This window comes from Phacochoerus africanus, chromosome 1 (assembly GCF_016906955.1).
Source record: "Phacochoerus africanus isolate WHEZ1 chromosome 1, ROS_Pafr_v1, whole genome shotgun sequence".
Classification (NCBI taxonomy): domain Eukaryota; kingdom Metazoa; phylum Chordata; class Mammalia; order Artiodactyla; family Suidae; genus Phacochoerus; species Phacochoerus africanus.
Window position 1 is genome coordinate 458417 of NC_062544.1, and position 19474 is coordinate 477890.

At 63.7% G+C, this 19474-nt stretch overlaps 1 protein-coding gene across 4 annotated transcripts; it reads right to left on the reverse strand.

Moving 5' to 3' along the window:
- Positions 1–632: 632 nt before the first annotated feature.
- BRD9 (bromodomain containing 9) lies at positions 633–19474 on the reverse strand. 4 transcript variants are annotated; one of them, XM_047784154.1, is made up of 16 exons: positions 19326–19474; positions 18572–18786; positions 18238–18370; positions 16953–17013; positions 16380–16524; positions 13893–14003; positions 13118–13230; positions 11950–12082; positions 11110–11185; positions 9938–10033; positions 9190–9322; positions 7473–7584; positions 4978–5016; positions 3478–3577; positions 2171–2338; positions 633–1332 (listed from the first exon to the last, which is right to left on the reverse strand). In XM_047784154.1, exons 1-16 carry the CDS (start codon positions 19375–19377, stop codon positions 1232–1234), a joined length of 1788 nt encoding a protein of 595 aa, XP_047640110.1. In that variant the 5' UTR covers positions 19378–19474; the 3' UTR covers positions 633–1231. The 4 variants fall into 4 exon arrangements, with proteins under 4 accessions (XP_047640110.1, XP_047639274.1, XP_047638726.1 ...); XM_047783318.1 differs by having other exon boundaries at positions 13118–13233; XM_047782770.1 differs by having other exon boundaries at positions 13118–13293.

Below are 19474 nucleotides of genomic sequence, written 5' to 3' on the forward strand. Positions count from 1 at the left end.
TGGCCCAGTGGGAGGGGTATGCCCTTTGGGGGGGTCTGGGGCTCTAGGGCCCCATGTTCTCTCGGTAGCTTCACCACCACGTGCTATACCCGTCACATGGCACCAACCGAGAATGCAGGCTGCAGGCCAGGGAGAGGCAGAGCCTCCAAAGGAGATGCTAGAACCCACGCCCATGAGGCCACACAGTGGAGACCTGGCCCTCTGAGTCCTGCTGGGGGCAGCAGAGCCCACCTGCCACCCCTCTGACCCCCTGGCGGGGGTCAGCTGCCACCTCTGCCATCTCTATGGCGCCCTCCAGCCCTCCCGGGCATCTGCTCCGCTCTCTGCTCCCCAAGCACCCTGGGAGTTGCTGCCATGCCCCCCGCCCAGTGTTCTGGGGGACCCTTGTCTAGCCTGACCAGGTGTCCCCAGCACTGCTCCCGGGCCTGGGCACGTCATGCCGATGCTGCCGTTGGGTCACATGCCTCTCCCAGGCCTGGCCCTGCCCACAGAGCTGTGCTGGGACGGGCACGGCCCTGGACCTCACTGTGGTGCCAACAACCGGGCCAGGTGCCAAGGCGGCGGCGGAGACGATACCAGGAAGAAGGAACACCACCCCCACCTGGCAATGCCGTAAATAACGATGCGCAACGTTGCGCTGTGCGTATCTTTTTATTAAGAGCTGCACTGGCATCGTACAAACACACATCCAGTAAACACATCTGGAACAAAGAGTCACTTAACACTGCGCTGTGCCCGCAGGAAGGCCAGCCTCACGGCACGCACCCCTCCCAGAGCACACGGCTCAGAGCCCCCTGCCTGTCCCGGGCCGGGAGGGTGCAAGCCTGGCTCCCGCGTGGCTCTGCCCTGACCCGCCTCAGAAATGGGATGTGGCGGGGGGGGCGGGGGGCAAGGACCAGGCAGGACCCCCACAGAGCACAGTCCCCCCCAGGGCTGCTTCCGCGGCCACTCGGAGGACGTGTCCACACAGCCACAGGGAAGGACACCGACTCAAGCTTAGGGACAGATCACACCGGCTTCGGGGCATCTGTCTGTCACAGCCTTTTATACGTGATTCCGCCACAGGGGCCGCGAGACCATCGACAGAAACGCTGGAGCCGCGATGACGACACGATCCCAGAGCCCCTCCCCGTCTCCCCGCGGCTCCCTCAGGCCGAGGAGACAGAGGCAAAGTCTCTGTCTCAGGACGCGACCTCTACATGCAAATAAAACCGTGAGACTATCAACAAGTTTAGCTCTTCGTGGCGGCCGCAGGCTCGGGAGACTGCAGAAACTCGTACGGGTCGTGGGTCCCCTCGGCCTGCTCCCCGACGCTGAGGTGGGACGGGCTCCCTGCAGTCAGGCCAAGAAGGGACGTCTCAGCCCGCGCATTGGCGCTCAAGCCCACGGCCCCGGCGCCCCGGCTGAATGCCAGCATCTGCGGGCAGCAGAGGGCTCAGCCGCAGCACCGTGGCCCCGGCGGGCCCTTCCCAGACGTGGCTGTGGACGCTCTGCAGAGGGAGGTGGGCGCTGAGCCCCCCACCACCCTGAGCCGCGCCAACATCCCCATGAGTCCACGAGGACCTTGTGGTCCTCACTCTGGGCCCGGCCGGGGTCACCCGGGACCTCCTTGTGCCATTTGTCACAAGCTTAACCGACCAGGCGGGTCCTTATTTAGACAATTTTAGCCAAACCTCTACGGCCAATCCCCTCTCCCCACAACACCAAGGTTCGTGCTGCTGAAAGAGCACTTCAGCCTCTGCATCCGGGAGCGGCGACAGCAGCCGAGGCCACAGCAGGGCACGTCCGAGGAGCCAGGAGACAGGCGTCTGCCCGCTTCCTGGGGGGGGTCCTCGCTTGTTAAACTCGGGGTCCCCAGGCCGAGGAAGGCCATGTACTTCCCCCGAATGAGGGCCCTGGAGGACACCCTGGTCCCCACGCAGCTTTGGGACTACGAGCAGTGACAGCAGAAAGAGACCCGATTCTGAGAGGCTGTCGGGCCCACAGGACTGGCTGGGGCTCTTCCAGACACGCAGAGCCCCCAAATTCCTAAGATTAAGTGCGTCTCCTCAAACCCTTCACGTCAGTGCAGCCGCCTGCCCAGGGAGTGCTGGGGGCGGGGCCCGGGGGCGGGAGCGGGGGCCCTGGGGTCCCGGGGGCGGGGCGGGCAGGGCGCCCGCGGGGGCCTCACCCAGGTGATGCTGGTCCCTGTCCGAGGCGTTGGACAGGGAGCTGAGGTTGGACGACGGCCGGGAGCCCCCGCGCTCTGCCTGCGCCTCGTGCAGGTCCTGGAGGAGCTTCGTGGTCTCGTCCAGGCTCAAGGGGCCGTCGTCATGGTCCAGCTCCTTCTTCACTTTCCCTGCAGACAAGGGGCCATGGCACCTGCGCTCCAGAGGGCTGCGGCCTGAGTGAGCGCCACCTGCGCCCGCGTGAGGACGACCTCACGGGGTCAAGAGCGGCACACGCGCCGGTGATCACCTTCGTCCCAGGCCCGGTGGGGGGGACCCTGACTGCGGCTCTGCGCCCTAAGAATGCCTGGAAGCAAAGCCTGGACAGGGCCGACCCTCAAAGTCGCCCGATGACCCGTCCACGTGGCGCAATCAGAGGCAGTGGCTAAGTCTAGTGCCTGCAGCCGGCCTCCAACAAATGGCGAGAGGCAGGCAGAGGAGTGGGGGCCGTGGCCCCACCAGGGAGGAACACGGCAAACGAGAGGCAGGACAGTGACCTGGGAACACGTTCGCCACCTGTTCAAAAGGCAAGGGACAGAGAAGGGAGGCAGGAGTGGAGGACACGGAAAGGCCGCGTGGAGCTTCCAGGATGAAAAGGGGAGCAGGGAGCCTGGGGGCCGGCAGATCAGCCAGTGGGAGGAGCGCCCGGGGCCCTCCGAGGCTGCCTGGCACCTGAAACCGAGCAGAGCAAAAAGGACCTGAGGCAAGTGGCAGAAGTGGGCCAGGGGAGAGCTGGAGCGCCTGGAGCCAAAGCCCCCCATGCAGTAAAAACCAGGAACCACTGGCCAACAGCTAAACGTAACCCAAGAAGAACGAAATAAAGGGACAGCAAACTAAGGCACGTTCTAATCAAACCACGGAAACCCCAGCAACATGCAGAAGATCTGAGTCTCAGCCAGAGAAAGGAGAGCTGGTGAGCAGCAGGCCGGCCCCTGGGAGAGCACGGACGGCCCGCTCCAGGGCGAGGGCTCCGTGCGCCTCCAGAGTGCCCTGTGGGATGAAGGGAACGGAGCCGGGACGGCTGTGCCAGCCGCGGGCGAGGGAGCCAAGGCCGACGCGGGGGCGGGGGAGGGACACGGTCAGCGCTGCCGCTGCCCTGCTCACGGGATCGAGGGGCCCCAGTGGACGATCCCTGAGGTCAGAAAGAAGCCAGGCAGGCGCCGGCTGGGGGTCCTCTTCTACGGCCAGCTGGCCGGGCGAGCCGCCCTCCCGGGAGCAGGCAGGGCACCCCCCGGGCCAGGCCTGGGCGGAAACGCCCCGCACGACCTACCCAGACAGCCGAGCACGGAGATGTCCAGAGAGACGTCTGAATAGGACTTCATGGCCATGAAGTCCAGGGCGGAGCCGCCATCCCCGAGAGGGTCCCCGGCCTGCAGGAGACAGTCACGTGAGACAGAGGAAAGGGGGACCGAGCGGGCCATGAACGCCAGCAGGTGCGACAGGCCTGCTCTGCGGCGCTGCAGTTCGGGCAGCACGGGGCCCAGGCTCACGAGCGGCCGCCGCCCTCAGCCGGACCAACGAGGACGGCTGCTGGTCTCGGGACCCACGGGTGCCGAGGAAACACGGGGCACAGGAGCCCCACGGGGCGCAGGCGGTCTTCAGGAACCAAGCAGGGAACACGGCAGGTTCCCAGCAGCGCACACGCCCCTGCTCTGCCCGGAGGCCCTGACACTTCCTGCCCCCTTCACAGGAGCGCCCTGCCTTCCCTGAAGCGCGGCCCCCCCCCCCCCCCCCCCCCCCCGCACACACATCTCCCAGCCCCGTCCGCTGCTTCAAGGGCCAGCACGTAGCTAAAGCTGAGGGAGTCTCTGCGACCACCTGCAGGGTTCTGGGGGGTCACCACGTCACCGCAGGCCCGCGACTTCCACTGGATCGCACTCATTCATGCTGCTGCTGGGTCCCGTCACCGCTGCAGAGTTCTTGGGGGATGACAAGCCCTCCCCAGAGGACACGGGAGCGGCACCGTTTCTTCCCCAAGGAGCGAACGGAGCTCCACGAGCCTGGCGGGCGCCGGTGTCCTTCGCAGGCTCCACCCTCCCCTCTCCCAGGGCCACAGCTCAGAGCCCCCAGCCTGCACGGTGGGGACAGACGTCTGCTGCCACCCAGAGGAGGGGACGAGGCCTCTGCTGCCGAACAAGGGTGTACGGGACCTGGGACCCCTCTCCTCTCCTGGGGGCCGCCCTGGCCCTGGGGATCCATGAACATGCTGCCCCCACTCGGCATCCATCAAACCGACTTGTCTGTGCTCTGACAGCTTCTCCCTCGAGCAAACTGTTATGTGCTGACTCAAGGCCCCAAACAAGCTCAGGGGCCCGGTGACCGGCGAGGCCCCAGGGCCACTGCTGCCACGAAGTCCTACAGGAGCCCCGCGACCACCGTAGGGCTCCGACACCAGGGACCGTGGCTCGCAGCCATTAGCTGCCATGCTCTCTCCCCCCTCGGCCGGATCTGCTCGCCCATCTCGCGGGGGGACCCGTGTCCCAAGGCCCTGACCAAAGGTACGTTAAAGAGGTCGGGCCCGGCCGCCCACGGGCCTCCGGGGAGATGCCCGCGCAGCCCCCCCAATCCTCCAAGAGCCCGCCGACGGGAGCCTGACGCTCGGCCAGGTGCCGGCCAGGGAACCCCGCAGCCCAGGCCCCACACCACACCCTGCGCTGTGGCCTCCGGACCACAGGAGGGGTGACCCCCTTCCGCCTCCTCATCAGAATCGAACGGGCGTCCCGGTGGGGCCCTGACGACTAGCTCTTCCTACCCCGTCCCTGGGACTCACCTTGGCCTCGTCCGGAGGCTTCGCCGGGACGTTCCTCCTCTGCAAGGCAAAGCAGACAAGACCAGGTGTCCAGGAGAATCTCACACAGATGACGGCTCGCCTGCCCGCGAGCGAACAGCTGCCCATCCAGGGCTCAGCTGGCCTCGCGGGCGGGCATGCTGTGAGTCACGGTGGCCCCGTGTGGGCAGCGACGCTGGGGCCACCAACCCCGAGCGACAAGGAGCTGAAGTGGTGCGCCACCTGGCCGCAGCCCCGGGGGCGTGGATGGAAGAGAACAGGAGACACGGTGCCCCGGCCACAGGGCAGCGCAGGGAACAGCCAAAGGGCGAGGACACCTGCGCCCACCTCCCTTGGGGGGCCGGGGCCCCGGGCCAGGCACCCCCTCCGGCCGGCCAGAGCCTGTGTGCCAGCAGCATGCCGCTCTGGTGACGGGAGCCCGGCAGCGCAGCTCAGGTCTGAGGGCGGCGCCCCAGCTCTAGGTCAGTCAGGCTCTCCTGTGTTTCCTCAGGGATTTTAAGAGCATGGCTCCGGCTCTGTGGAAAGTGCCGCTGCTGTCTTGAGGGGGACCCCACTGACTGTGTGCAGGTGAGCTTAGGTCCTGTGGCCCGTTAGCAAGGCCTGTTCTGCCAGTCCACGCAAAGACAGCCCACGCAGTAAGGGTCCTGGGAAAACCGGACAGCACGTGCAAATGAAGAGAGCAGAACACCCTCCAATGACAGAGACTCTGGAGTTCCCACTGTGGCTCGGCGATAATGGACCCAACCCACATCTGCGAGGATGCGGGTTTGATCCCTGGCCTCGCTCAGTGGGTTAAGGATCCAGCACTGCCGTGAGCTGTGGTGTAGGGTGCACATGTGGCTCGGATCTGGTGTGGCTGTGGCTGTGGTATAGGTCGGCAGCTACAGCTCCAATTCGACCCCTAGCCTGGGAGCCTCCATAGGCTGCAGGTGCGGCCCTACAAAAGCAAAAAACCCAAATAGACTGAAGACCCAAATGTGGTCCATATACACAATGGACCACTACTCAGACATGAAAAAATGAAATCTTGCCATCTGCAACAACACAATGAGTGGATCTGGAGGGTATTGTGCCAAGTGAAATCAGTCAGAGAAAAACAAACACTGTATGTTCTCCCTCAGAGGCAGCATCTAAAACATGTAACAAACCAGTGAATAGACCCAAAAAGAAACAGCCTCACAGACACAGAGAACAAACGGGTGGCTGCTGGTGGGGAGAAGGAGGGCGGGGGGTCAAGAGCCGCACTATCAAACCTAAGACCCACCACGGGAAAAGGCTGCACAGTGCGCAAAGCATTGTCACTCTTGCACACTCACTTCAAGTGCAGGGAAACCTCTGAAAGTTGCTTATCTCTATGCTGTACGCCGGACACACCTCTGCTTTAAGAAAAACTTACAAAGAAAGAAAGAACGTATTCGAAGAATGAAAATATTCCAAGTTTGATGGAAACTATAAACCAATGGACCTAAGCAGCTCAACCAATGTTAAGCGGAATGAACACAAAGAAAAGCACATAAGGAGTTCCCGTCGTGGCACAGCAGAAATGAATCCAACCAGCATCCACAAGGACGCGGGTTCCATCCCTGGCCTTGCTCAGTGCGTTGCAGTTCCGACGTTGCTGTGGCTGCAGTGTAGGCCGGAAGGGAAGTGATGAAAAGCCGTCACAAAGAACAAAACTTAAAAGCATCTAGAGCAGCAGGCAGCACGTTTTCTCCAAACAGGCCAAGGGCAACCCCTTGAAGCTTTGTGGCCACACGTGGCCTGTGGCACATGGACATTCCTGGGCCAGAGATGGAATCCAAGCTGCGGCTGTGGCCTGCATCACAGCTGTGGCAACGCCAGGCCCTGCACCGGGCGGGGGTCAAAGCTGCACCTCCGCAGAGACCAAAGCCGCTGCATGCAGTCGAATTTTTTTTTTTTTTTGCTGCCCTGCAGCATATGGAGTTTCCGGGCCAGGGATCAGATCCTGAACCCACTGTGCCAGTCCAGGGATCGAAGCTGCATCCTGGTGCTCCCAAGACACCACTGATTTCCACTGCGCCACAGCAGCAGCTCTGCAGTGGGATTCTTAACACGCTGTGCCACGGCGGGAGCTCCTCAGGCATTGTCTTAAGCAGAGGAAAAGACAGCAGCCTGTGATTCCACACCAGCATAGACAAGTTTCAAAAAAGAAAGCTAAAGACACTTCAGATACAGAAAGACTGGGCAAATCCACTGCCAGCAAATCTGTCCTTAGAAAAACACCAGAGGAAAGTCTTCGGGATGAAGGAAAGTGGCGGCGGCTGAAAGAAAGTGGGGGCAGAGGGCTGGAGACCACAGGCCCGGGGAGACGACCTTTCTCGTTCCCCTGAAAAATAACTGCTTAAGAGAAAAAGACAAACAGTAAGTAACGACCAGCACGGCAGGAACAGCTGCCCCCACCTCATGGCCCCAGTTGGGTGGGCTCCTTGCCCGGGAGGGGCCTCAGCGCAGCCCACCTGCCTCAGCTGGAAGAGCATCCGCGAGTGGTCTCCGCCGGTGATCTGGTCCAGGAGGTCGTCCACCATTTTCTTGCTGTAGCTCCCAGCATCCTTCACAAACTCCTGCAGGCTGGGAGGGGCCGCGAGAGAAGAGGCTGGAACAGCAGCTCCCTGCTGCCCCATCCCGGCTGCACCCGAGACAGGCTCTCCCCGGGCCCGAGGCCCCTCCTGGACGGGGTGGCACGGGGAGTGGACAGCAGTCCGGCAGCGTGACCCGTGACCCAGAAGAGTTTTCTCGAGAAAGACTGTTCATTAAAAAGCAAGCCAAGGGAGGAGCCGTGTGCCCACGCGGCTAAGGACCTCACCCCGACTTACAACAGAAGAGCGGCCGTGTGTGTTTGGCATTTACAGAGTCAAGGAGCTGGGAGACAACGCAGCACAGGGCCACCCACGGGCACCTCGGAGCAGCACGGTGATTTTTGGGTCATGCGAATGAAAGCCCAAGAGAAAACCACGTCGCTCACAAAAGAGGCCAGGACAGAGGCCCACAGCCCTGGCAGCAGAACCGGGCAGAGGCCCAGAAGGGCCTGGACTGCAGCGCAGAGTCGCCAAAGGAGAACCTGGGGAGGGGCAGGGGTGCGCGAGAACCCCCCTGGCGGGTCCCGGAGGCCCAGGAGGAAGGGCCTGGCACCAGGAACCGCGTGGCCTTGGCCAGGCCGCGTGCCCGCTTTCCTGGGCTGCTCGCGAGGCCGTGATTGTTGCTGCACAGCACCCAGAATCCGTGCCTCTCTCACTTGGGGCGGGGGGGGGGGCGGCTGCAGCTCAGTCTGGCCTCACGAAGGCCTGCAGCAGACACAACGGATGACCGAAGAAAACCCTTGGTGAGCTGTGCCCCGAAGAGCGGTGAGCTGCTGACAGGGCGACAGGGAGCAAAGGGTACGGTCCCTCGGCCACGGGTAGGTTGCTCCTGTCACTGCTTTTTCACACCACATCCAGGGTAGACGTCCACTCACTGTACCAGGGGCTGATTCCCCAGATGTGATCTACATTCTTTTTGCAATGAGACAAAGGCCTCACACGGACAGATCCTGTCAGACCAGCAAAATTATCACTTCCCCGTTAAACAAATCACTAAGATTCCACCCGAGCTGCTTTTACCTTGTCTCAAAAAACAAAAAACCCAAGAGCAGCTGTAGAGAACTGCAACTCTATAGAACTTAACGTCACATCCTAGTTGGCAGCTCAACGGTGTCCCCGAATTCACACGATGAAGCCCTGGGCCCTGGTACCTCAAAAACGTGACTGCACGTGAAGCCTGGGCCCTCAGCTCTCAGGCGGGTGTCCCTACAAGCCAAGCCGGGACAGCCGTGCCCAGAGGGGAGGCCGCGTGAGGACACGGCGCGGGCAGTGTCCGCACGGCCGGGAGGCCGCCGCCGAGCATGCAGCTGTGCTGCTCACGCCGCCCTGTCAGGTGCCCTCTGCAGCCCGACCGACCCACACACACGACTCCGCCTCTGCGGAACCGGCACCGCTGGTCCCAGCCCGGCAGCCTTTGCGAGCCACGGCCTGGATCGTCATCCTTAGAATCACGACACCTGCACCTCAAGGCTGGCCTGCAGCAGACACGGCGCTGGGCCGAAAAAGCTCTTGGGCTCTGCTGCTGCTGCTGCTGCTGCTGCTGCTGCGGGGACGGCCGTCCACCCTGGCCGCGATGAGGGGACGGACCCCCACCCACCTCAGGGCGCACTGCACACCCGTCTCGTCTCCGTAGGCTGCGTAGAGCAGCTCCGCTTCATCCGACTTCAGGTCGCCCAACACGGAGTTGCTGTGCAGGGCAAGCGCGGTGCTGGCGCTGGACAGGAAGGTGACTGCGGGGAGAGGGGCGCGTCATGCGGCGGCCGCCGCTCTGCACAGTCCGCGCCCTCGCCGCCTCAGCCTGGCCGCTGGGGCGCTCTGGGAGCCGGGTGGTGGGGACCTGAGGCCTCAGGGATGCTCCTGGGGGTGGGGGCGAGGGTCGTGGCCTGGGCACAGGAGGGGGAGCCGGGAGCACATCTGTGCAACAATCGAAACGTCCCCACCGCCACACGTCCCTGGAACTAAAACTACCGTGTGGGACAAACGCCACTAAGCCAACCAGAGCGCCCAGCACGACCACCACGCAGGTTCCCCGGCCAGGGGGCGAACCGGAGCTGGAGCAACCACGCCGCCCGCCCGGCCCCACCGCGTACCCAGCGCTGGCCGGCGAGACCTACGCTCCGGCGTCTCTGCTGCGCGCACCGCCCCAACCCAGGTGGATGACCAGGAATGATTCATCGGAGAAGTTAAAATGCCACCACTAAACCACGGCACAGCTACCACCCCGACTGTGGCCCAAACTGTGGGGTGGAGACACCTCCGCCCCCCCAAGCAGGAAAAGGAGGCCTTGCCTGTCCCTGCCGGGGTTTCCAAGGGGGCCAAGAACGGGGGCGGGGGGGGGCACTCACCTCTGCTCCTCCGTTCCTCCCTGAAGCCCAGTGTGGTGAAGCCTGGGAGCAGCTTGCTGGACAGTGAGCTCAGGTCCACCGGGTGCGTCTCCTCCTCTGCAAGGGCACCAGGCGTGAGCCGGTGGCACTGCGCGCGCCCTCCCGCCTTGCCTCCCAGTGGGGCGGGGGGGCTCCCCGAGAAGAGGCCCCTGGAGCAGAATCTTCAGGAGCCAGCAACCTGAGACCTTCACCGCCCTGCAACCCGACTTCAGATCCCCCACCGGTGACGTAAGGAAAGACCAGATCTGCCAGGACAGAGCAGTGTCCCCTCCCAACCCCCCGTCCCACGTGCCTTACTGGCAACAGTGAAGCTCTGCCTGCAGCGGCTCCCGAGAGCGCGCCTTTCCTACGTCGTGTGCCCTCATGGAGCTCACGCAGCCCCAGCGGGGCCCTTTGACCGCCCCCCCCACCCCCCGCCCTGTCGGAACCCTGGCCCGCCTGTTCCCTCTCGAGACGCTGGGCCTCGTGCCAGCTCCAGGTCAGGAGAAGCCGTCAGTGCTGCCCTCCGCACCCAGCAGAGAACTCTGTGCCCAGCAAACCCGCTCCCAGGCTGGGGACAGAGCGCCTGGGCGTCGGCCGGCAGGGGGAACCAGGCAGTGTTCCACTTCCCATGTGGGTGTGAGCACGTGTGTGCGTGTGTCTCCACGGTCACACGCGCAAGCATCAGAACTATTTCCCAGAAGGTGGAACGGTGGAAACACCCGTTAAAGAGGCCACGGCTGCGACCATACAGGCTGGACGGGCCCTTTGGAAGGAACTCCGGTGCCTCCCGGATCGTCCCCAGTGTAACCGGCACGTCGCCGTGCGGGGCAGCGGCGCCTGGCTTGCAGGGTAGGTAGAGCTCGGCGCTGCGGTTCCCACAGAGGGGCCCTGGACAGAGCTGCGGGGCGAGCCAACCGCCAGGGCCTCCCACAGCCTGGGGAGTGGGCGGGCGACCCAGCGCCGCCGGCTGTCCTGGGGCCCTTGGTCAGAAAGGCCTGCCCGGCATCTCCCGGCGGCCAGAGGGCTGCCCTCGGTCCACGGACCACACTGGCGCCGCTCGGCGTGGCCCCGGACACGGCCTCCTGGCCAGAGAAAAGGCGTGTCTCAGGCAAGCTGGCGGTCCCGGGGAGCGGCGCGCGCGGGCCACCCACCGTCGGCGTCCGGCTCGGCGGCGTTGACCACGCTGTAGAGCAGGCTGCCGTCGCCGCCCTTCTTCAGGTAGCCCATCTGCAAGGAAGCGCGCCTGAGCCCCGCGGCCGCGGCTCCCCGCCGAGCCCTCCCCCAAGGCGCCAGCAGGTCAGGGGCCACGGAGCATGGCTGACGGGGCGAGACCCCAAAGCCTCCAAGTTCCTCGCTCCCCACCCAGAGACCACGGACGCACCTCGGACCTTCCCTGGATCTTAAGACCTGCTCACGAATGACCACGTGCCCAGGGCCCAGGTCCTCTCACCCGTGTCCTGTCATTTTAGGGCGGCCCTCGTGGCATATGGAGGTCCCCGGACCAGGGGTTGAGTGGGAGCTGCAGCTGCCGGCCTGCACCACAGCCACAGCCACACAGGATCCTTAACCCACTGAGCGAGGTCAAGGATCGAACTGCATCCTCATGGATACCAGTCCAGCCCTGAAGCTGCTGTGCCCCAGCGGGAACTCTGGTCACACTGCTGCTGCCGGACACACTGGTCTAGATGCTCTCGTGTCTCAGGGGAGGGGCTCGCCGGATGGTGGGGCTCGCGCCTGTCACGCCTGGCTCAGACCCGCAGGCGACCACAGGGCCGCACAGAGACGTGAGGACCCAGGGAGAGGGTGGGCCGGGCCTCTGTCCAGCGAGGGACGTGAACCCCTCTGCTGGAGAGACCCACATGCCACACACCCCCCCGCTCCCTCCGGTGATGAGGGCACCGCTGGGACACGGGCAGAGCTCTGACCAGAGGCTCACCGTGGCCTGCTAGCCTCTCGACCCTGATGGCTGTGCCCCCGGCAGGAGATGCTACCTTGCCCCCGGGGACGAGCCGGTTGATCCTGTCCCGGGCCTCGTCGGCCGCGTGCTCCACCAAGGCCAGCACGTGCTCTTCCGCGGTGCTGTCTGTCAGGCTGCAGGCGTTGCCTTCCGGCTCAAACATGCAGCTACGGGGCAGGAACGCACACCAGTCACTGGGGAGCGCACGCCAAGGCCTCACCCTGGTCTGACCCTCACGCTGCGCCAGGTCACAAGGGACCGGGAGGAGCAGCGGGAGGTGCACCTGAGTCCCTTCCTGTCACTTCTAACCACGACAAAACGAGCGCTTTCCTCCAGATAAAACAAAACCACAAGCCAAGGAGGTGGCTCCACAGTCTCACGTCTCAGCAATGACTTTCTGTCGCTTTAAGAGCAACGGGGCAAGGGGACAACCACAAGCCTCGCAGAACACAGCGCCACTCGAGATGCCATCAGGAAAAGTGACGTGGCCCCCGCTGGCCATGGAGGTGCCGACAGTGAGCCTGAGCCGGGGAGCGGCCCCGCCAGGCCCAGGCACGGCCAGAGCCCCTACAGGCAGAGCAGGAGCCGTGCCAGCACCCGAGGAGGCGGCCCCTCCTGCAGAGGCTCTAGATCTGGGGCCCCCAGGAAGCCCCCAGGAGAGGGTTCACAGCTCCGGGCAAGGTGTTCCTTGCCCACGCAAGCTAGCTGCTCAAGGGACAGGACTGTGCCCGGGGCCGGGGCCAGGGCCAGGGCCAGGCAAGCCCGTGCTGCGGTCCGTAACCTACACGTGAGGGGACTTCTCTGGAGTGACAGGTCGACAAACGCCCTAAGTGGCAGCAGCAGGGACCAGGCAGCAGTGGGCAGCTGAGGGCTGGAGACGGGCCCGGCACGCCTCGCCTGGGGCAGAGCACGTGTGTGTGCCTGCCGGGGCGACGGTGACTGCTCCAGGACAAGCCACCGTGTGTGCTGGCACGTGGTGGGAGGCGCACAGAGCGAAGTGCACGACAGACCTCAGGGACCAGGGCCGGCAGTGACGGCGCGGTCGTCTCCACCGCTGTGGTCACCCCACCTCCAGTGGGCGGGGGGGGGGGGGTGGGGGGTCCACTTCCCGCTGGGAGCCTGGGCGCACGGGCCCCCGGGGCCGCTCGGGCCGCCGCCGTCTGGGTGCCCACGAGGCCCGGCTCCGCCAGGCCGGCCTTTACCTGATGGCTTCTCTACTCGGCCTTTTGGACCTCCGGGCAGTTTCTACTTGCACAGGCGCGACTTCGGGGACGGGCTCCTGAACAGCTGTGTCTTCGTTGCCCAGGAGCGCGGCCTGCTGAGAGAAATCCATGTCCTGCATGAACGACACGCTGCGCTTCAAAGCCAGCAGCCGCTCCTAGAAGCAGAAGAGCACAGAGCAGCCGCGCTTTACCTCTCCCTGCGGCCGAGGCGCCGTGACGACGGGATGGCTGGGCGCCCGCGGCCTCGCCCGGCCAAAGCTAACCCTCCACGCAGCGCCGCACCTGCCCGGCGCCGCGGAGCCGGCAGGGGCCGCGCCTCACCTACTGGCCGGGCAGGCACCAGGCACTGGTCCTAGATGGTGACGCATGCAGCCTGGCTGGGGACAGATGGGAAGCCACCTGGGATGGCCAGGGCGGGGCGGGGGCGGGGGGGGGGGGGGGGGGGTCTGACGCAGGGAGGCAGCCACGCCAAAGAGACCCACCAAGCAGGCTGCAATCCAGTGAGACCGAGAGCCTCGGCTTTGGCGCCAACCCCACGGGGCTCAGCTGGGGCAGGAGCAGAGGGAGGGGGGTGCCTGCAGGGCGGGGACCTGGAGAGCGTGGCAGGGGCACCCTGAGGGGAGGGGTCCACGCCGTGGCCAGGGACAGACGGGTGGAAGCGTGTCACTCGCTGTGAGTTTCTGATCAGGCACGAGAAGCGCGGAGGACGACGCTCAGGCCTGGGCTCCTCGCCCGCCCGGAGGGGGTTTCTTACTTTGCTCATCATCTTAAAGCCCGCGTGAAGGATCTTCTTCGCTAACTTGTAGTACACGGTGTCCGGCCTGTTGTACGTCATTGCGTTGTCACACATCAGTTTGAAATCTGCCTGCAAAGAAAGAGAATTCGCCGTGTTTGAAACACCGTCCAGATAACAGCAAAGAGCCGAGATCACTACCAAAAGAGGCCCACGGCGGGGCTCCCGTCGGGGTGCAGCGGAAACCAACCCGACTAGGACCCGAGAGGTTGCGGGTTCGATCCCTGGCCTCGCTCAGTGGGTTAAGGATCCGGTGTTGCCGTGAGCCATGGTGTCGGCCGCGGCTCGGAACTGGTGTTGCTGTGGCTGTGGCTGTGGTGGAGGCCGGCAGGAGCAGCTCCGAATAGACCCCCCACCCCCCGGAACCCCCACAGGCCACAAATGGGGCCACAAAAGCACCAAAGGCAGAGGCCGAAGTGGAGCGGGAAACGACCCGGCTCTTGGACTTCCAGTAGCTTCGTCACCTGAAGCACGGTTCCCTTGCAATGCTGGGTCAGCGCCAGGTGCAAAACAAAGCGGTTCCGTCCCACACACGTCTCTCCCGCCATAGATGACCGGCAGGTACCGAGGACCGCCCCCTGAGTTGCTGGGCAGCCCCGGGGCCGCTCCCTGGCTCTCCGGGCGGCAGTGTGGACCCGGCACCGTCGCGCTCCTCCCCGGCCCTCCCCCGGGCACACGGGCAGCCGCGGCTGCGCTCCCGCCGGCAGTCCGCTGCCGCCTCCCCCGGCGGCTCCCGGGCGCCGCCTGTCGCGCGGAGTCCGTCTCTCTAACCCCGGCCTTCACTTGGCACCGTAACCTCCAGATGCAGCCGTGCCACGGCCAGCGGCCTTCGCTTCACTGCCGTTTGCGGCGGAGGAACTAAAGACTCGGGTTTTAAACCTCTGAGACGTTCTCGTTGGTCTTCACTGGCCAGGGCGGGCTGGCCTCTTCCCGACGGCCACGCACGCACCCGACGGGGTCCCTGCGCTTCCTCCCCGAGAGCCCCTCCCCTCCCTAGAAGGAGCTGGGGCGTGAAGAACCAACAACGGCCTCTTCGACGCCGCAGCAGAGGGATGAACCTCGCGGGGATTTTCCCACGAGGCTCGCACATCCGTCTGCAGAGGTACTCCAGCTCCACTACAAAAGCATTTTCTCTCAAATGGGGGCAGCCTCAGGGAATGACTTTGCTACAAGTTAGTTAGGTGAAAAATCCGTGTTTCATCACCCTAGCCCAACTACCAGGTGAGCTGGACGTCGGATGGACAGTGACCGCTAACGCAGTGTGCGCTACCTGCAGCCCTGACCAAGTCTCTGTGCCAGTGTCCCCGGGGCTGGGACTGAGCTGTAAAGCACCCCCCCCTGCCACCACAGGTCCCACGGGTGGTGGCTTCAAAGCGCTCTCTTGAGGACGAGGCGGGCGCTATCCACACCCGGGCTCTGCCCCTGGGTGAGGGACCAAACTGGGGGCCCGCAAGTAGGAAGGTGGACCTGAGGGCATGGACTGTCCCTGCCCACCTGCCCACTGGGCCCCTCCTATGAAAAGTCCCCTTCTCTCCCACTCTCCTTTATCGGCTGTGTTGTTTCTGCAGGTCAACACGTGCTCTCAGGAAGGTCTCCAGTAAACGAAAACAGAAAACCCGAGCCTTTTCAAAGTTAACAGAACCTAAGAAGAATCCTATGCCTTTTCTAATGACGCCACTACCAACGCTGTCAAGCACTCGTTCTGATTTTCCTGAGTTTCAACACCGACAAGCGATTTTCACCTTTCACAGCCAGTTCTTAGAGACGGGAACTGAGCTCTCGAGAGGACTCACTAAAACTCACTCTCCTAAACAGTAAACTCTGTTACCACGAGACAAAACTAAGAATCAGAGAAACCTGTTTCTGAGAGTCCCCTTTCTAGAGCTGGGCCAAACTGAGCGCACTCTTGCTTGACCCAGCAGGTCCACCTATCCCCGCACAGTAACTTAAAACCCCGTCTAATCGTGTGCCAGCAGGCCAGCTTCGAGGCCGAAACACAGAGAAAATCTCAACTAACCCGCTACCCGATTGGCGTTTGTGAAACAGTCCAACACAGACTCGCCCGTAAGAACCTTCGACTGGGGAGGTCCCGTCGTGGCGCAGTGGTTAACAATTCCAACTAGGAACCGTGAGGTTGCGGGTTCGGTCCCTGCCCTTGCTCAGTGGGTTGACGATCCAGCATTGCCGTGAGCTGTGGTGTAGGTTGCAGACGTGGTTCGGATCCTGCATTGCTGTGGCTCTGGCGTGGCCGGTGGCTACAGCTCTGATTAGACCCCTAGCCTGGGAACCTCCATACGCCGCGGGAGCGGCCCAAGAAATGGCAAAAAGACAAAAAAAAAAAAAAAAAAAGCAAACCTTCGACTGTAAACGACCCAAGCCTTACAAGCGCCCACCGGACGGGAGCACACGGGGCTTCCTACCGCTGTTCCAGGAGCAAAGCTGGTTTACCTTAAATTCCGTGACCGACTTGTACTCGTTAGCCGCGATTTTCTCCTTCATCGTCCCAAAGTCCATCGGGTGTTTTATTATCATCGAGTATCCAGGGGCAATGGCGTCCGTGACAGGAAAAGCAAAAAAGCCGTGAGGATCTTTTCTGAGAACGAAAACACCTTTATTTAAATTCGAAAAACCCACGATCTAAATACCTGGACAAAATCCCTCACAATGAAAAAACCAATACAACGGGCCGAATCTTAAGGTCTTTTCTAAAGACGATAAAACTCATGGCTCTTCAAAACCGTGCTCTTTTGATCACTAAAAATTCTCAAGATCCCACCCTGGCTCCAGTCGCGTCATCTACGTCAGGGCGTCTTGGACCCCGTGCTGGACCAGGAGGCTTCTCCAGCCCTCCCAGCGCTGCTCCCTCCCCACTCTGGTGGCCCCTGTCCGGGTGGACTGCGCTTTACCCGGTGAAGGTGACGTGCCAGCATCTGCTGCACGGCTGGCACGGGTGGGCCAAGACCCCGCAGAGAGGAGACACCCGACCGCCCCCAGCACGAGCTCTTTAGAAACACTCTTTACCTCTGCAGCTGCCGGAGAAAATGCTCGAGGAGCTGCTGAATAGGCGTGCTCTCGCTTTCAGCTGCCGGGCGAAAAATTAAAAAGGGAAACGGAAGAAAAGGACTTTGCAATCGCGTCGCTGCAGCGGGAACTCCCATGTCACAGCAGCACATACGCATCTAGGGGCTGTTTCACAGTGTTTCAGGTCCAAACAAAAACTGGATGCAAAGACAAACAGACCCGGCTCTGGTCCCCGCCAAGCTCAGCAGTGGAAGAGAGCAGGGTCCCCGAGGCCCTCAGAGGACAGGCGCCCCATCAACACAGCACCGTGTAGCCTTCCCTCCTGGGCCCGGAACAGGGCAGAGAGGGCATCATGAAGAAGCCAAGGCAGGCTCTGGGTCCAAAGCTGACGTCGGATGCGCAGCCATCATCCTGCCTGAGTCCCAAGCTCCTGCTTGTGCCTCTGTTCACACGTCAAGTGAGGGTAACAGTTGGCACCCCTTCCACACGGTAGGCATGGAAATGGTCTCCCCAGCGCTGTCCCCAGGCCCACACGCAGGGCCCGGGACCCGGCCTCGCAACACCTCTCACCCCTGAGGACCAGGCTCAAGTGCAACAGAAGAGCAGAGGAGCCGGCTCCCGAGAGGGCCGCTGTCGCGACGGAGCGGGACGGGCCGAGAGAGCATCGCCATCGCTAGCTTTCCAGGGAGTCTGGGGAAACGTGAGATACGAGACCTCAAACGGGCAGTGGAGCAGATGAAGCCAGCGACACCGGCGGCTGCAGGAACCCCAGCGACGTGGTCGCCTAGAGAACGGCGGCCCAGCGCCCGCCTTTACTCCACAGGAGCCCCGCCTGTCCACCAGGACGCCCCCACGGCAGAGGGTGCCGCCAGCAAACGGCACCCCAGCGGCTGCAAGATGCTACCTCTGCAGCAAACCAAAGGTGCTCAGACCCAACGTCAAGACAGAAAAGCCTGGAAGGCGAATCTGCCTCCAGTCAAGCACCTACAGGCCTTTCCCAGAGCCTTCCTCTGCTGAGCTCCTGAGGGTTCTGACCGCCTGCAGCCCTAGGCTCCTCCTGTCCGTGACAAGCTTCTTACCGGCTAGGCCAGCACTGCGGCCCTGCTCTCCAAGCTCAAAGAGGACCCTCCGGTCCAGGGCCTCTGTGTGAGGCCCGGAAGAGAAACCCTGCTCCTTCCTCTCCACGCGTCCCCCAAAAGCTGGCAGGCAGGTGCCCATCGCAACTGCACAGGGACGAGCCCCGAAGCCCAAAGCTCAGGCGGTCTCTGAAAACGCCGACGCTTGCCTGGCTGCGTCCGGCACGCTCGGACGGGCCGGTCGGGGGGCGGCTCCACCTCCACCTTCTTCCCGGGGTCAAAGTCATCGGCCTCCCCCTCCGTGTCACAGTGCTCCTTCTCCCGCTTGCGCTTCTTCTCCTCCTGGGAGGCAGGGTCAAGGCAAGAGAGCAAAGAAGCAGTTGTGAGGGGCCTCTTGTTTCTGAGAGGATGCTAAGGGCCCTCTCCCAGAGACGTTGACTCCGGACCCTCCGCCCGTGCATCCCCTCCCCTGGGCTCAGGTGAGAAACGTGGCGGGGGGGCGGGGGGGGGGGAGCCCCAGGGGCTTCAAGCCCCCGCCCTCACCTTTCGCTTCCTCCTTTCTTCATCATCGAGGTGCTTCTCTTTCTCTGACTTCTTCTTCTTCTTCTTCTTCTTCTCTCTGTGCCGCTCCCGCTCGTGGTCTGACCTGTCGTCGTAGTAACTGGAGTCGTGGCCAGACCCGGAGAGCTCGGTCACTTCACTTCCCCCCACCTTGAGGACCAGCTTCAGGGGTTTTTCCAAGGGCTTGTCGGCATAGTCTGCAGACAAAGGGGGCCTTCAGTGCGTGGGTTTGGGCCGCGAGTCGGTGGCACGGCTGGCCCCTGCTGGGGCGTGAGGGTGACACCGAGGCCGGGGAAGCTGGGGGGGACTGGCTGAACGGAGGCAGAGGACCGGGGGATGCCAAAGCCGTCAGAGAAGGACGGCGGGGTGCGCCCTCCCTGCCATCCTCAGGGAGGTCTCTCTGGCGGCGTCGGAGAAAAAGACCCAGACCCCGCCTGGGTGCCCAGCGTCGGATCCCCTGTCCCCCAGCTCCTGGCCCCTGGTCACCCCTTCTCGTCCTGCACCAGCCCCCGAGTGGCGTCCCTGACCCCGGGACTACAGCTGCAGGGCCGGGGCGCAGGTGGGAAAAGGCGGGAGGAGACCTCGAAAACACGGCCGTTCAACACTCTTCTCCAGGTTGCGGCGAGAGCTGGACGGACGCTCGAGAAGCGTTCCCGAGCCCCGGCCGCGCGGCCGGGACCCCAGCCGCCGCGAACACCCGCCCGGCCGGCGTCACAAAGCGCGGCCGCCGCCTCACCTTCGTACGACGAGCGCCACTCGGCCTTGTGCTTCTTGTGCTTCTTGCCCATGGCGGCGGCGCCGAGGGCAGCAACCAGCCCGGCCGCCGCCCGCAACCCCCGCTCGCTGCCCGCCCGGCGCCTGGAGCTCGCGCGACCGCGCCGGAAG